An 18345-nucleotide genomic window follows, 5' to 3' on the forward strand; every position below is an offset into this window, starting at 1 on the left:
GGACGGGTCATCACAATATATTTAGGGTTTTTCAATCCTAATTTTTTCAAAGTGTTATGAACTTATTCTATAAAAAAAAATCGAAATATTTTGATAGTTATTTACTAAAATTAGGTGTTTTGTAATCAAGTTTTTTCTTATTGCTTATTTTGGATATATATTATACACTTATATATTTAAAAGGATATAGTATACCACAGAAATAATTGGATTTATATGTAAACATATACCAAATATTGAAAAAGAACAATAAATTTTATATATGGAAAAGTTCAAGAATATTAAAAAACTTGTACAATAAATTTTGGAATTATGTTTCAAAATTTTTGAATTTGAAAATTATGCGAAAACCCTCGCTCTACGCAAAACCTTTCTCACAACCCTAAGAAAAACACTAACTATCCTAACTCTATTTGGACTAATAACATTGTGTTGACAACTTGTGACATCTTTAGTTTGGACTAACATCACTTGAGCCGTAGAATCAAGGAATCATCGAGCATCTTCAGTTTGAACTAACATCACTGAATCTAGTTGGTTAGTTATCCATCAAAGTCTGGGCGGGCGAAGAGTTTCCAATTCTTTCACCTAAAGAGGTCATCTCACTAGCTTCTCTGCGAAGTGAGGTGTTACTTAGTTATCTCTTGTTCGGCACAGTAAAAGCCAAACCAGTTACTAAACTTCGTAGGGATCTAGTAACTTTGTCTTCAATTTGAGAGTGTTCCTTCCTTGGTCGTAATCACTTTTTCGTGCGAAAATCAGCAACTCATTCGACACCACCACTACATCTATTCTATCACCCGACCGAGCTCGGTTGTGAGTTGGCACGCCCGCATTAACAAGAAGGATGTAGTTAGCTCATAGTTTCTCAACTTGCACGCCATGTAGAGTTTGTAATTTTTGGGGTCAACATAATCATACACTTATATGCAAATATTATGATGGAAAGTTATCCCTCAAATTTGTATAGAGCTATCAATTTCTCTCATGAATTTTAATTTTAGCCAATTACCCTCTTGAACTTTTATAACTAGCCAATTATGCTTCAGAATTTTATAATTAGCTAATTTCCTCCTGAACTTTAAATTTAGCCGACTATCACAAATAGCCAATTTCCTCATAGTGTTAGATTTTAAAAAATTTCATCCAATTTTTATCCATCCAACTTTCCATTCTTTTTGCCCTCATGCGTTTGTCATGTGTTGTCCACATGATAAAAAAATGATGGAAAACTAGATGAAAAATTTTAAAATCTAGCGTCAAAGGGAAAATTGACTATTAATAAAAGTTTAAGGAGGGAAATTTATAACTTTATACAACTTCTGAGGGTAAATCAACAGATATGCGGTAGAGAAATTAAACCTCTACGCATTCTTTTTCACTTTTTGCATATTCATCTTTTTAGTCAACTAGTGAATATAACAAATGGAGTTTTAATGAAAAGCCCGCGATACTGTTCACTTTAACGAAAAACCACATTTTTACACTAAAAAGTCAAACATGGTACTATTCACTTTACCCTTTATTTTGTTCTTATCATTAAAATTCAAAGTTTTCAAGCACTTTTCATTAGTTTTCCTTATAACAAACAAATAAAAATCAATGTCATGGTCAGGAAGTGTGGCCAAGATGAAATGGGTGTGCAAAAATCACAACCCAAATTCCATGCGTGACACGTGATATGTGATCGTATCATGTTTGTGGCAGTGGTGAAAAAAGAGGTGAAACGTAATTTAATCCGTGAGGATGATTAGCCGAGAGTCAGGTGACCTGCGTGGACAAAGTAAAATTTGCCCCAGCTTGAAGTAAAAGGGAGAAGGAGGGAGGGACCAGAGAGAGAGAGGGAGACGGAGACGGAGAAAGGACGAAGCCAACTACCAAGTTGACTAGCTAATAATATCCAATCATGGTCGTGGAGAGTCGGAGACATGCCTTTCTTGCGGGCTATTTTTGGTTGAGGTTTGAGGAGGGAGCTCTTGTCCTCCTCCCTAATTACTCACCCACTTCCCCTCTTTTTATTTCTTTTTCTTTTTTTTTTCTTGGGAAAATAATACTCTCCCATTTGAAGATAATCTTCATTTCATTCATTACATCTATCTTTGATCAGCTTCCTTTAAAACCCAGAAGGAGATTTTCCATCTGGGTTTTGAAGATTTTGATTATCTGATAAAAAATATGGGGGGTTGAGGAAGATTCTTTGCTTTGAGCGGAAACTGAAGATTTTTTTTATTTGTTTTGAATGGAAGATTGAATGGGTTTGAAAGGCCTTGATTCTGTGGAGGAGACAATGACCTTGATTTCGGTAAGGTTTTAACGTTCCTGTCTGTCTTTTGTTGGTTTTCTCCAAGTTGTCGAAATGTTTAACTAATCTGCAGACAACAACATCAATATCTGTATGTGTTGTTTATTGGATGGATTAAGGATTTGATGTCTGACATTTGAGGAAAATAAGGCAAGTGTGGAGCAAATAGCCAAAATTTTGGTCGTTGTAAATCCCCATCTGTTGGGTTTGTAATATTTTGAGGGACATGAAATTTTTAAAGTTATGGGAAATTCATTTGGATGTTCAGCATCCGGGGAGCGGTTAGTTTCAGCAGCAAGAGATGGCGATGTTCAAGAAGCCAAGGCCTTGCTGGAATGTAACCCTCGCCTGGCAAGGTACTCCACTTTCGGTGTACGCAATTCCCCTCTCCATTATTCTGCAGCTCAGGGCCACCATGAGGTATAACTCTAATAAGATTTTGATTTCATTGCGGTTTTGCTTATGTGATAGGATTGTGATTGTATTTTTTCCATGTGTTTAGATAGTCTCTCTATTGCTTGAGTCTGGAGTTGATATCAATCTCAGGAATTATCGTGGTCAGGTAAAATTATCGCAAATTGGGACATTAGAAGTTTATCCTGCTCAGTTTACGTCCATCAACATTGTGCTCTATATCTTGGTCAACAGACTGCTTTGATGCAAGCTTGCGAACATGGTCATTGGGAGGTTGTTCAGACTTTGATGCTTTCTAAAGCCACCGTAAGATTGTTAATTCCAAAACAGTTTTCCAGTATTCTTTTGGCAATGATGTGCTTAACACATATGACAAATTTTGGAAAACTGGATTTCAGATTCACAGAGCAGATTATCTGAATGGCGGTACTGCACTTCACTTTGCTGCTTTGAATGGTCATTCTCGATGCATCAGACTCCTCCTGGCTGATTACATTACCAGCACTCCGGATTTTTGGACTACATTAAGGAATGCTGATAGCAATGAAGAATCAATCACAGAGTTTAATCATGAGTACTTCCACTTCCATTTCCTTTTGCACCCTCTTTTTTTTCTTTCCCTATACGCTTTACTGATTCCTCTTCCATGTTCTGCGCACCAGTGTTTTGTTCCAGATAATTAATAGGCCCGCAGATGGAGGAATCACTGCGCTGCATATGGCAGCACTTAATGGTCACATTGAAAGTGTACAACTACTTTTGGGTTTAGGGGCATCTGTTTCTAAGGTAACTGCGCAAGACGGAGCTACAGTTGATCTAATAGGTAAGTTATTCTATTATTTGCCGTTTTTCAGCAATTATCATTATCCAGTTGCCTTAGCAAATCTACGGAGTTGTGTTGTAATTTTGGAACTGGATCATGCATATAACGTATATTCCAAGTCTTCAGGTGAATTTAGTTAATGCATTTGCATTTCTGGTGTTGTTTAGAAAGCTATAGCATAGTCAGATGTATTCAAGTTCCTAATACTTTGCTTAACTTCCCGTTAATGTATTTTCACGTTTAAACATTAATGTTTAAATGTTTCTGTCAGTCCAATATGATTTTGCAGGTCTGGTCATTCGGATGTATTTCCTAAACCATTTTGACAACTTTGCAGGTGCTGGAAGCACAGCCCTACACTATGCTGCATGTGGAGGAAATGCAGAATGTTGTCAAGTATGTACTTTATTCTACACAGGACTAGACGTAAATCTTGTTCATCTCATACTGACATTTATGTTTTTCTATTACTAATTTTATGTGTTGCTGTTCAGATTTTGATTTCCCGGGGTTCCAGTCTAAGTGCTGAAAATGCGAATGGGTATGTATCGGATTCCAATCACTTTTTATTTGTTTCAAACTTTGGCATATTTATATACTTTGACCTTTGTTTTGTGGACGCAAATGTGAGTGTTAGATTTGAATTTTGTATACATGTGCCCAATTCTCAAACTCATTAATCTTTTTTCATGATCTGGAGACGTCATCGTGCGACATTGGAGTCCTGTTGGAGTTATTTGTGATCAAACTATTCTTGATCATGGCAGGAGATGATCATTTAGCCAGTACCCTTGTTCACTATAAGCCTGTCAGTACCCTTGTTCACTTGTACTTAAGGTGACAAGAGGTGTCATTTAGCCAAAGGGCTATTTGCCCTGTGGCTTTTAAGTGCAATTGAGGCAGTGTTCCCTATAATTTCACACGTTCTCTCTGAGTAATGTATTGCTTTTATTATGTTAGCTCTGGCAAGTAACCTGTAAATTTGGACTGTGAAGTCAATAATTAATTAGATGGATGCACAATTTTAATAATCAGCCATGGGGCTGTAAAATTTGTGTCTTATTGTGATGGATCTTGTTTGACGTGATATCAGTTGTTTATCCATCTGCAGTCACAACCTGCAGTCACAATCTTTAGACTCCTTTTTTACTTTTATGTTTGTTTCTTTACTAAACCACAAACTTTCAACTTACCCCTGGTGTATGTTTTCCCTTGTTTACAGGTGGACTCCCGTGATGGTGGCTCGTTCGTGGCATAGAGACTGGCTTGAGGAAGTCCTTACCACCGAAGAAGGCCAGTCTCAGATTCTTCCTTCACCATACCTATCCCTTCCCCTTATGAGCATTATGAAGATTGCTAGGTGAGTATAGGTTTTTAGATATATTGACCAACTTTTTTGCTACCCAATTATTTGTTATTTCTGAATTGGTTCCATTCAAAATTTGTTGTAATTCTGATTTGCTTCAGTCAATAAATCATGTTAAATATAGATAAAAAAAACAACCCAACTATAAATTTATAGTGACTTTAAATAAATTTTGTAAGAATGAACGGCTTAATTATGAATAACCCCTTAAGTTTTCTTTTGTATAAAATGAGGCTTTTTCCTGCACTAACTTTTCTCTAGCAACCCCTTCAATAAATTCATTGCTAATCCCTGGTTATGCAAATGAAATGCATGGATGTGGTTGAAGCAGAAAATACTTTTCGCTTGCCATTATGTATTGCGAGTAGATTTCTTAATAACTTGTCTGCTTATTATGTTTCTCTTGTTTGGCTGCCGGTTACAGAGAATGTGGATGGAGGAACAATGATTGTTTATCTACATTTCAAGATCCGTGTGTTGTCTGTTTGGAACAGCAGTGCACAGTGGCCGCAGAAGGTATGTTTCTCTTAAAAGTGCATACTGTCATGATTATCTATCTCTTTTACGTTTACATGGCAACTCCACTTGATTTGATCCATATACAAATGGAATTTTTTTTTTTTTGGATTGTAGAGGTTGGAAGGTTTCTATTATTCGCATCTGAATCTTTCCATTTAAGATTGTTTCCTGGAGAAAGGGGAAAACGGCGGAGAATGATTGATGCGGAACCAGCTTCATTTAGTTATCCCTTGGTGTAGTAAATTCAAATATATATCCTCACACTCGAAAAATATCCCTGATGATGGTTCATGGAGGTTAATAAAGTAGGGAACCAGTGAGATACTATAGAGGTAGAGCTTTAGCATTGGTTTGGGCTGAAGAAGGTAGATGCATAAGTGAATGCTCTGCTAAGTCCTCAGTACGCATATTAGAATCGAAGCCCAAAAGCCTAACGATAAAGTCTTAAGCTGCCAAACCAACTTTAGCTAGCCAGAATTTTGTGGAACCAAAGTAATTGTGGCCAGTTTCTTGATGCCTAAATGAAAAGAAATTACAGTGGTATACTGGCTGATCCGGGATTTCCAACTTAGAACAATGTATAAACAATTCAGAAGAAGGAACCACCACTGGTGGAACCTTGAAGCTACCACATAACATGATATGCATTAAAAAATTCGAATTTTAAAGAACCTTGAATTCGGTAGACATGTTATTACTGTTAGACAACCCCGTATTTTGAAAGTTCAGAGTTAACTGTACAGTAGCCAAGATATGAGCCATTTTCAGAGTACCGTATATGTGATCCATTGCTATATATATTGCTATTGGCTTTCTGCATGCTAGATGGTAGAATCAGGTATAAATTTGTTGGTTGCCAAATACTAACAATTCACGTTTTGCAGGTTGTGATCATGAGTTCTGCACAAGATGTGCCTTGTACCTTTGTTCCACAAACTGCACTTCAACTGCGTCTAATGGCCCCCCAGGCTCAATCGCATGTCCTCTCTGCCGAAATGGCATAGTTTCATTTGTCAAGCTTCGAGTAGCAAGATCAATGGCTAAGGAGAATGCAAGAACAAGCTTATCACTATCATTTTGCACATGTTCTTCTGAGGGATCAGATTCCTCCTCAATCACAACTCCACTGTACAAGCCTGAGTTTCGCTGCTCCAGAAAATCCCCTCTCGGGTCTTTTCGGTCCCTCAGCTGCCAGAAGTTCCCATCAATCAAGATCAACTACAACCTTTGCATGGGAGCTCCAAATATCAATCCTTGTTTGGTTCCAAGCTCTAGTAATCGAAAGTTGCGGAACCATTTAGCTAGATCTTCCAAAACCGGCTTTAGGCGATCAGCTTCTCAACCCGATGGCAGAAGGTCGTGGTACTCTTCATTCAATCAAAATGTAACGATTGGCAGTGGATGTTGAATTTATTTTGGTCCTCTGTTTCTCTTGTATTCTCAGTTCTTTCGAATGTTCTTCCCCCCCCGCATTTTTGTCCATAATGTCGATGAGAAACATATGCTCGTGGCGGAGCCATCAGCTCAGTCATCTCCTAAAATTAGGCAAACACAAGAAAGTCCACCCTCACAAGAATCCGACTGATTTACTTTTCTTGTAATTATTCAATTAGTTTTGATTGTGTTGATATACTTTCAATCAAAGTTCTAAAAAACGTTAGGTACTAGTCGGGCAGCAGGCTAGGGCTTAGCACCTAGGAGGGTAGGCAGAGTCTAGGTGAGGGCCTAAGCGGATTTAAGTAGAATCTATTATATATCATATAAATAAGTACCTTCGTACATTTAAAAAAATACATAATTGCATTGCATTACATAAATTGTAAAATATAATGACATAGATTATAAAGTATTAGAGCATAATGAAAACATAGGGGACAAGCATATAATGTGTGTTAATCTAAGTATTCCAACAAATTTCTTACAATTTATTATAAAAATAAAATGCAAAATGAAAGTTATCTATTTTTTGTCTAAGTGAGAGTGGCGACCTAGGCGGGGGTGCTTAGGTGCTCTAGACGGGCGCCTAAACAAGTTTAGGCGATCATTCTTTGTTTTCAAATACCTAGGAATTAATCGAAACAATAGCCAGTCGCCTAGCGCCTAGGCGGTGCTAGGCGGGGGTAGAACATTGCTTTCAATTAGTCCAATTATATATGAATGAATACAATGACTGATTAATCAATCAAGAATTCAGCAACAAAACCTGCTTGCCGCAACCATTCCAAAACATGACTGGTACATATTTCTTGAAATGTGACCCTTAAATCATCTTCAATTTGTGGCAATATATGGAAGCTATAGAGCTGTAAACACATTTTTTGAAAAGAAATGTTCTGATTCACAGAATAAACTTTATGCTCATTGTTTGAACGAGGAATGCTTGGTTCCTTAAGATCAAGGAGGAGTTTCTCCTCAAAATACGGATTCACAAAATTTTGTTCTTAGGATCAGAATTGTTGTATTTTAAATCACTCTGTAAAGACTATCTCTGTAAAAAATCAATTAACAATAAGATCGTTAAGTCAATCAACTGTGACAAATAAATAGATCGTTGTAATGCCTTTCTCAGTAAGATCTAATTCCAATATCTTGGGTTTTTGGTTTAAATGCTGATAATATTTCCACTGCATTAGTTGGCATCAAAGCAGGTTTTGCTTTGCTGAATGAAGAAGTTGAACCTCATCGATGGAACCATGACAACAAAAATGGAGGTAATGATGGTTATAGTTTTGCAACAATATCACTTTCTTCTTTGGACTTTCATTTAGTGTCACATATTATTACACTACTACAGTTACTGTCACATCCCAGTTTCGACTCCGTTGTAACACGATATTGTTTGCTTTAGTTTCCGGCCTCGCCCTCATGGTTTTGTTTCTGGGAACTCACACGAGAACTTCCAAGTGGGTCACCCATCCTAGGAATGCTCTCGCCCGAACTCGCTTAACTTTGGAGTTCCGATGGAGGAACCCAAAGCTAGTGAGTTCCCAAAAGGCCTCGTGCTATATGGAGGTGGGTATGTACATATAAGGCACATCACCCCCTCTCTGTTGGTCAATATAGGATGTCCCCCTTAGGGGCCCAACATCCTCGTCGGTACACTCGCACCGAACGCCAGAGTGACTCTGATACCGTTTTGTCACATCCTAGTCTCGACTCTGCCGTAGCACAATATCGTTGGGCCCCAACCACGCCCTCACGATTTTGTTTCAGGGAACTCACATGAGAACTTCCTAGTGGGTCACCCATCCTAGGAATGCTCTCGCCCGAACTCACTTAACTTCGGAGTTCCGATGGAACCCGAAGCCAGTGAGTCCCAAAATGCCTTGTGCTATATGGAGGTGGGCATGTACATATAAGGCACATCACCCCCTCTCCGTTGGTCAATGTGATGTTATAGTTACTCCATTGATCCACAATTTTAGTTCCACAACATTAACAGAGAGATTATATCACACATCCCAAATTGCTTCTCTCACACCTTTTTTTTTATATATATAAATATTTTATTGATATTCTACACACCACTCACACTTGATAGAAAAATATTAAAAAATTAAAAGAGTGTGGGGGAGGTAGTTTGAGATGTGTGAATATAATCTCTTTAACATAATATCACTGAAAAATAATATTTGAGCCTCAAGTCAATAATATTTGTTTGGTATGACTCTTTTTAAAAATGAGGGTGGATGAAAGTGGGAGAAAGTGCCGAAAACCCAAATTGTATTCAATCCAAATCACACGCATTACAAACATTCATACATATCTCGGTGCTAAGTGAACTCAAAACCAACTTGAAAAATTGTTTACTTATTGAAAACACAAAACATTAGTTTTTAAAGTTTTTTAAACTCATGTCTCTCTACTCTTCTTTCTATATGATCCTTTTTATTTTTTCTCTCCTCCCTCTCTAATTCCCTCTCTCTTTCCAGGGGCGGAGGGACCATAGGATCACAGTAGTCCTAGGCCCATCCTGCTTTTGTTTATAAAAAAAAATTAGTACTACATATTATTTTTATCACTTTTTCATGACTTTTTCACTTAAACCATTTCAATTTTCTAGACAAAATATCCGACCCTCTTTAAATATTTTAACAATATTTATGTAATCTAGTCTAACCCTAAAGCCTACCTATTCCAACTTCCAACACTTCCATTCCTTTTCCCAATACTAAAAATTAGTATGTTTTAACTCTTTAAGTTTCTAGCCCTAGCCGACTGCTGTGCTGCTAGTCTGAAAAAATAGTCAGAACAGTACACAAAGCACCATTGTCTTTTAGTTCTTTGTCGTCATGTACTTTCTCCCGTAGTACACAACCCTGCTGCTTCTCTGTCTTCAATCAGTCTATCCGCCTATTAGTCTTCAATAATTCAATATCCATGATCCTCAAAGTATGAACTTCGAATCTCCAAAGTTGTCATTTTCAATTAATTCATATATGTTGTTATCTACAATTGTAAATTAATTTAACAAATAATATGTTTTTTTGCAGATTAAAGAATTCCATTATTCCATCATTCCATCAAAAAAAGACATTGAAGTTTAGTTAATTGGTCAACAACCCAAAGTATGTATTTTACTCTCAATTCCTGTTACAATTGTTTGTTTATAAATTATGATTAAATTTATGCCTTGCAATTTCTCTTAACTATCGCCTAATTTGTTTTAGTTTGTAAAATTAGCATATATGTTCATATTTCTTTTAATTTAAAGTTAGTCAATCTATGTTTTTTTACTTTTTAGTTATGGAAAGATATTTCAAAAGAAAAACACAACATGAGATATTAGAACCGTCTCCAAAGAGTCCAAAGAACAATGAAAGTAGTTCAAAACAAACTTGTGTGGATTCTATGGAAATTAACTCGGAAACTCTCCAATATGATCCTGGATTGCGTAGACCGATTTTGAGTTATCATCCTAATGTTCGAGACCAAGTTCGAAGAGCCTATCTCCAAAATAAACCTTGTCAACCAAAAACCCATACATTTCCCTACACAAATTTTGGGACAAAGCCTAGAAGGTTCAATCCTGCTTGGTTTACTCAGTTTCCTAATTGGTTGGAGTATAGCACATCACAGGATGCTGCCTATTGTTTATGTTGTTATCTCTTCAAACCTGATATTGGAGATCAATCTGGTGGGGATACTTTTGTTGGAGTTAGATTCAAGAATTGGAAGTGCAAGAAGAAACTAGAAATTCATGTTGGAGGACCAAATAGTTCTCATAATAATGCTTGGAGAAACTGTGAAGCCTTATTAAACCAAAAGCAACATAGTGAAACAGTTATCTCAAAACAAACTGACCAAGTTCGAATTGATTATCGAACTCGATTAGGTGCATCATTTGGTGTTAGTAGAATTCTCTTACTACAAGGTCTTCCATTTCGTGGGCATGATGAATCTGAAAATTCACTCAACCAAGGAAACTTTCTTGAAATTCGACGGTGGCTACGTCATTATAATGAGGGTATAAAGGCTGTCACGCTAGAAAATGCTCCTGAAAATTTGAAATTGACATCTCTTGATATTCAAAATGACATCTCAAGTGCTATTTCATATGAAATCATCAGTGCAATCACTAGTGATATTAATGATTCTTTATTTTCCATTCTTGTTGATGAATCATGAGACAAGTTTTCAAAGGAGCATATGGCCATTGTATTGCGCTATGTGGATAAGGGTCATGTGATAGAGCGTTTTGTAGGTATTGAGCATGTTGCAGATACTAAAGCTTCCTCACTTAAGTTAGCCATTGATGATTTCTTTTCTAGACATGGATTGAGCATATCAAAATTGTGTGGGCAAGGCTATGATGGGGCAAGTAATATGCAAGGTGAGTTCAATGGCCTTAAAGCACTGATTTTAAATGAGAACAAGTCTGCCTTTTATGTTCATTGTTTTGCTCATCAACTTCAATTAGCTTTAGTAGTAGTGGCAAAAAAAAAATTCAGAAATTGGAGATCTCTTTACTATGGTTTCTTCTGTGGTGAATGTTGTGGTGGCATCTTCTAAGCGTCGTGATAGTTTTAGAGAGAAACATGCTCATGTAGTTTTGGAAGCACTAGAAAATAATGAGCTTTCAAGTGGACAAGGTTTGAATCAAGAAACTACTCTTAAGCGGGCTAGTGACACGCAATGGAGCTCTCACTATAATTGTTTAATCAGCTTGGCTCACATGTTCTCATCAACGATAGAAGTGCTTGAGATTGTATGAAAAGATGGAACAAGTTCTGAACAAAAATTTGAAGCAAAGGTTCTATTGACTTTTATTCAATCTTTCAACTTTATTTTTGGTCTACACTTGATGAAAAAGGTTTTGGGGATCACAAACGATTTATCACAGGCATTGTAAAAGAAGGATCAAGATATTGTGAATGCAATGAACTTGGTCAATATATGCAAAGGAAGATTGCAAAGGATGCGAGAAAGTGGTTGGGAATCCTTATTTGATGAAGTTTCATCCTTTTGTGACAAGAATCATATTAAAATTCATAGCATGGATGATATTTTTACGAGTGGAGAGTGACCAAACCGAAAAGCTCATCCCATCACAAACGTGCACCATTATCGGGTTGATTGATTCACTGATGTCATAGATAAACAACTCACTGAGTTAAATGATCGATTTACTGAGAAGAATACTGAACTACTTCTTTGTGTGGCAAGTTTAAGTCCAAGTAATTCTTTCTCTGCCTTTGACAAAGAAAAATTGATGCGTCTTGCCCAATTTTATCCAAGTGATTTTTCAGAGCATGATCTTGAGTTACTCAAAGAACAACTTGAGAATTATATTTGGGACATGACCTCTAATAGTGAGTTTGCATATTTGAAAGGAATTAGTGATCTTGCACAAAAGATGGTTGGAACCAAGAAATATCATACTACCCGTTAGTGTACTTGCTTTTGACACTGACACTCATCTTACCGGTTGCAACAACAGCAAGTGTAGAGCGAGTCTTTTCTGCTATGAACATTGTTAAGAACACCTTACGCAATCGAATGAGTGATTTGTGGATGAACGATTGTTTGGTTGCTTATATTTTTAATAGTATAGAGGACGAGGCTATCATGCAACGGTTTCAAAATATGAAAACTCGTCGAGGATAATTATTTTAATTATTGGGAATATGTAATATTATCAATGCTATGTTATTTTGAATTTTGGTTACTTTTCATATATATACTATGATGTTTTGGTTAACAGTTTTGTAACTACTATCGATTTAATTTTTTTTTAATATTTGTGAGAGGCCCCTTCTAACCCAAAATCCTGGCTCCGCCATTGTCTCTTCCGATATGTTATGATTTTTCTCTCTCATCTCACATCTTCCTTTCTCTCCTCTATCTTTCCATCCTTCTATCTCCTCTCACTATCTCTTCTCTCTACCTATCTGTTTTGGTTTTTCTCTGTCCTCTGTCCTCTTCCTTTCTCTTCTCTCTCTTCTGATCCTTGCCCTCAGGCCTCGGCTTTCCTTGTCTCTCTCATATCTTTCACTTTGAATTCTCTCTTCGTTTTCTCTCCTCTCTTCTCTCTCTTCTCTTCTCTCTCCCTTTCTTATTTCTTTAATTGTTAATATTGAAAAATAGTTTTGAAGTCATACTAAATAAGTTTTTGGATCTTATAAAAAACTGCTCTTAAGAAATGGTTTTAAGAAATACTTTTGGAAATGGTGAATTTTTTTTAGTAGGATACCGGACGACCTTTAGGATTTGGAAGATTTTAGCGATTTAGAGTTTTCAATCTTTTGGGGTTTATTAAGTGAAATGGGATTCTCCTATTTCAACTGACAAGTGAGTGCCACAAAATGGTAGAGAAAATAAATAATGGATGAGAATATACCAAAGATGCCGAGATTTTGAGGGTTAAAAATATTGGAAATTTGGAAATGTAACCACTTTGAAAAACACCAAATGAAATATAGCCTACCTTTTTTAATCCTAATAAAATTAACCAAAATTAAAGTTAAAAAGACTTAATTACCCTTAATCTAAAACTCTCTCTTCTCTCCTACTCTGGTGTTCGTCTCCCATGCTCCATCAGGTTGAAGAAAGAAACATACCTTCTTGCCGAAAAATCTCCCAAATTCAATCCAACACAGCGCTTTCTCACTTCCTTGTCCTAACACTCGTATTTCCTACCAATTTTTCCCAGAAAATTCCCAACTATTTTTCCAGGAAATTCACAAAAAGTTCCCAACTATTTTTCCAGAATATTCACAACTTTTCCGAGAAAATCAGTCCCAAGTTCTCAAATCCGAAAATGAGATAAAAGATGTAGAATTGGATGATATGCCTTCGTCTTTTGTTAATGGTTGTATGGCAATTAAGAGGAGGAAAGAAAAGATAAATGTTGCCAAGCAAATTGATTGCATCGATATTTGCATTTCTGAAGAGGTACCTCTTCAACGAGTAAAAAAGTATGGCCTAATTGGATAAACAATTCCCGTGGTGATAAGGTAATCGGAAAGTAGCTCCCGTGGTAAAAAAATTAGGATTTAAATCCTCGTGGTGTAATCCGTTAGCAAATTTAGTCCAAAAGTGATTTTTCCATTAAATGTCTATTATATGCAAGGGTAAAAATGTACATTGACGTGTGCCTTCTTTTTCCTTGTCTCCTTCCTCGTCTCTCTACTCTCTCTGTAAAGCAAGTACAACCAATGCACATAACAGATGAAGGGGACTAAAAAATCAACCCTAAAATTCCAAAAATTCATGGATTAAATCTTAATGCAATCTCAAAACACTAATAATTCATTTGATAATGTTAGAAAAATTAAACTAAACTAAAGCTCACATTAATCTTTTACAACAACAATTGGGATTTTAACAAACTATATATATATATATATATATAGAGAGAGAGAGAGAGAGAGAGAGAGAGTATGCAAAGTATCACCACACCCCACACCCCAATATCTCTCTCATAGCTTGAAACCTTAAGCCTTTTGGTCCCAACCGATTTCCCCAAGGGGCGGTTTCCACCGGTTCTCGCTTAAAAAGGCTGACTTAGCTCGGCGGAGAGTTGAACCACCACCATGGATGTTGACTTGTGGGCTTCCAGGGTTCACGCAGCTAAGAGCCTCTCTACTGCTCATGCTACAAGGCTTCACTATGGTACTTCAATTTTCTGAATTTTATATTTTACTTTGACATTTTGTGTCGAGTAAAATTTAGAATTGGACCTAACTTTCACCATAATTTAGATTGAACATTGAACATTGAACATTGAAGAAGAAGGTGCACACATCAAAATACGTTTTTACCCTTGTATTTAACAAACATTTAACGAAAAATCACTTTTGGACTAAATTTGCTAACGGACTACACCACGAGGGTTTAAATCCTAATTTTTTTACCACGGGGGCTACTTTCCGATTACCTTATCACCACAGAGACCGTTTATCTGATTAGGCCAAAAAGTAAAAAAGTATAGATTGGAGAAAGAGAGGACGTGGTATTGATTGGGAAGATTTAATTATTGAAACCTTCCTCATTCATAAAGTAAAAATGTAAAGGAGAAGGAATTGAGAAGGGGTGGTACAATGTGTTACTGGAATTATATGTATTTTAACTCTGTGTTTGTGTGAGAGCTTCTGCATTTTGGAACAGAAATAGGAGGAATGTGCCTGCACGCCTTTGCAACTCAATGATCGAAGCGACATTTTTTACTAACTTTTGTCTAGATTTTGCAAATTTTACAGCTGATGCAATCATACAAGTTGCAAAAGATGGCCGAATGAAACCATGGAAGCAGTGGAATGTAGGTTCCGCTGAATGAGTATGGAAGATCGTTAAAGTAATTCAATATGCCTTAACCTAAGGGCAATTATGTCTTTTTAACTCCAATTTTGGTTAATTTTATAACAATTGGAGAGTATAGGCTATATTTCATTAGTTGGTTCTCAAAATGGCTATATTTCCAAATTTTCCTAAAAATATGACCTTGGTTTTTGTTAAGAAATTGGGTGGCCTCAGAGTTGAAAGAGGGAATGCTCTTGAGGGCACAATGGTTTTACTACTTTTGGTTGTTTAGCGTTCGTCGGTTTAGCATAAAAAAGAGGAACACGAAGGTTGAGAGATTTGGGGATGCTCATGATTTGCATTGTTGCAATTTTTTTGTGTTTGAGCAGAGCATTCAATTTATCTGGGTCTTCTTTACAGTAGTGAAAACACATAACGAGTGCCTAATGACACACAGTGGCAATGCAACACCACCTTAACAACATTGAGAAAACTAATGAAGTGACCTCTTGAGATGAACGAACTGAGAATTCTTTGTCTATTGAGATGTTCAAACAGAGAAGAGTGATGTTTAACCAAATTGAAGGCCTCCTAGACCAGGTAGTTTTTATAGCTCCAATGTTGTTTAACCAAATTGAAGGTGTCACTGGTTGTTGAAACAATGATGTTTAATCAAACTAAATGTCTACCAACAGGATGGGTTAGTAAGCAGTTAGTGTTTTTATCAGGGTGTGAGAGATTGTTGATTTATCTGTTGAGTTGAAGATCATTTTTTCTCATTGCAAAGCCTCTTGTATATATATAGGCAAGGCCTTAAGGTTGAGTAGGTTTCCCAAGGCAGAGTTTTGATAGGACTGAGCCTCCTCGGTATTTCCTTGAATATTCCAACCTATTCTAAAACTTAATTATGATCCAGCCTCAACTTTTCTATTCGAACCAGGACTATGAATCTAGTCCCTTTCTAAACTTAATTCCTTTTATCGGATTAAGCATGAATTCTAATCATTTGAATAACCCCCAAACTTATCAGAATCGATTATCAATCCTTAACAATTTTAGTCTGTATAAGACTCAACCGAACCTTGCTTAAATGTAACCTACCCATAGTCCTTTAGCCATAAGGACTTGCCCGGGCTATAGTTGAAGGAATTAAAAATCCCACTTTGGGGTATAAGCCAAGCGTACTAGGACTCATTGATAGGCATGAAGTTCTTTTAGATAACTTTTAAAATGTTCAAATTAAACAACCAGACATGAGGTTAGGTCATGAAAAATTAATTAGAGCTTTAGAACAAGAATTTGATAGTTTTGGTTTGAACTTCCACCAACACGAACACCAGCATCATATTCATTATCTTGAACACAACGTCCAAGCCCTTTCTAAAGATCATGAGGCATTACTTAACCAATTTACGAAAATGAATCAAGAACACCAATATCTTAGAATGCAGCAGATTGCAAGTAACACCTTGAAAAGAAAATTGAAAATAGGCAAGAGGCTAATGAGCCTATAGAAAAGATAGGTTAAAATTGAGATTTTAGAAGAACATGTTGAAATGGAGCAGCATCATAGAGATGAAGAAAAACAGGAGAGATATGAAAACTATTTTAGGAATATACCATTAGACTTAATAAAAGATGATATCTTATTAGAAAAATTTTAGAAGCAAAATTAAGAATAATGCCACCAAATATGCAAAATGAGATCCTGAGCAGAGCATCACAGTCTATGAAAGAGTTACAACTACAATTGCAATGTTTTTTGTAAAAATCTATCAGTGATCCAAAACCTGGGATGTATATTATTACAAAGATATATCCATCATGTCTTTGTGATAGTACATAAAGTTGTACCTGTAAACCAAAGGTTAATATAGATTTGGCCATGGTTATATGAGATATTTTAGACCATAACATTTCAGTTATGAGCATAAGAAACAACATAATGTTAGAGTAAATATAGAAATATAGAGAATAATCCGAATGATGACTTTGAGGTACGACTTGAATCGTTTCCTTAAAGTGTTATTTGCCCCCACTCAAATGAGTTTGCTAAAGGGTTATTGGCAAATCACTTTCAGAATACAACAAAGTATGAAATATTCGATTAGCAAAACCGAATTGTATTCCATTAGAAATAACTAGAAAGAAATTGTATAAATATGATGAGGAGAGAAAAGAGAGCAAAGAAATTATGTAGACAACAAATTTCTGAATGAATATTTTCTACTAATGTTACCAATATATATAGAGGGAATTGTACCTTTAGACATATCCTTTGGTTTTGGGTGTGTCCTCTCAACATGAGATATAACTGAACATTGCAGCAATATTTCTAATGCATATGTCTGATGCAAAAAATGCATTCGGATGCATTATACCTTTTCGCCAAAACAGAGAAAAGGTGCTGATAGGTTTTTTTTACCACCTGCGCAAAAGGATTAAAAACACCTATAATACTTGCAAGAGAAACAAGACTGTCGTAGTATAGTTGGCTCAAGTAAGGTCGTTCTCCACAAGGATTAATTTAAATAGATTAACGCCACAACAATTCTCAACGAATTATTTAGAACAAAATTTCGGAAAAAGGTGATTTAATGACCTAAATTAAGAAAAACGAATTTAATTAAAAATATTACTTAAAACTGTAATTTTAAAGAAAGAGAAAGAAACAATTTTTAGAATCAAAGTGACAAAGTACTAGGGTTCCGCCGTCACCCTAACAATCCTATGTAACTCTTCTAATTACTTATGAACCATGCATGCATAATTTGAAAGTTAGGTTTTCCTAAAATATATCCTACTTGGAACCTCCAACATAGAACGAATATCTAACATGCAACCCATCCGTGGTGTCCAGATCGAATGTGAACATGCAAGACTCATTAAGTTTTATGAAAACCTTTTGAAAAACCATATAACCCTTAAAACGTGTCGTCCATCCTAAGAGATTACACATATTAATCACAAGAAGCCTTAGTCAATTTTAGGGACAGCCCTCCGCCAAAATTGCATCAAATTACTTTTCTAAATATCCTAATGGTCGCGAATCACTAAGACAAATAGATAGTTTAAATCGGTGATTAACAATTCAAAACTTGCATGCATGAATTCATAAGCAAATTAAGAAGAAACTACATATTCTTGCTAAAGATCATGGCCTCACCCTAGCAAAAAAAT

At 36.1% G+C, this 18345-nt stretch overlaps 1 protein-coding gene across 9 annotated transcripts; it reads left to right on the forward strand.

The window, feature by feature from the left end:
* The first annotated feature begins 1833 nt into the window (after positions 1-1833).
* On the forward strand, positions 1834-7052 carry LOC126607164 (E3 ubiquitin-protein ligase XBAT32-like). Of its 9 annotated transcripts, XM_050274646.1 has the most exons (11): positions 1836-2302; positions 2571-2722; positions 2849-2864; positions 2951-3022; positions 3115-3290; positions 3379-3539; positions 3811-3935; positions 4034-4080; positions 4762-4899; positions 5330-5421; positions 6309-7052. In XM_050274646.1, exons 2-11 carry the CDS (start codon positions 2604-2606, stop codon positions 6830-6832), a joined length of 1470 nt encoding a protein of 489 aa, XP_050130603.1. In that variant the 5' UTR covers positions 1836-2302; positions 2571-2603; the 3' UTR covers positions 6833-7052. The 9 variants fall into 9 exon arrangements, with proteins under 9 accessions (XP_050130597.1, XP_050130596.1, XP_050130603.1 ...); XM_050274640.1 differs by having other exon boundaries at positions 1834-2302; positions 2376-2722; positions 2849-3022; XM_050274639.1 differs by having other exon boundaries at positions 1834-2302; positions 2422-2722; positions 2849-3022.
* Positions 7053-18345: the final 11293 nt, after the last annotated feature.

Source organism: Malus sylvestris, chromosome 16 (assembly GCF_916048215.2).
Source record: "Malus sylvestris chromosome 16, drMalSylv7.2, whole genome shotgun sequence".
Classification (NCBI taxonomy): domain Eukaryota; kingdom Viridiplantae; phylum Streptophyta; class Magnoliopsida; order Rosales; family Rosaceae; genus Malus; species Malus sylvestris.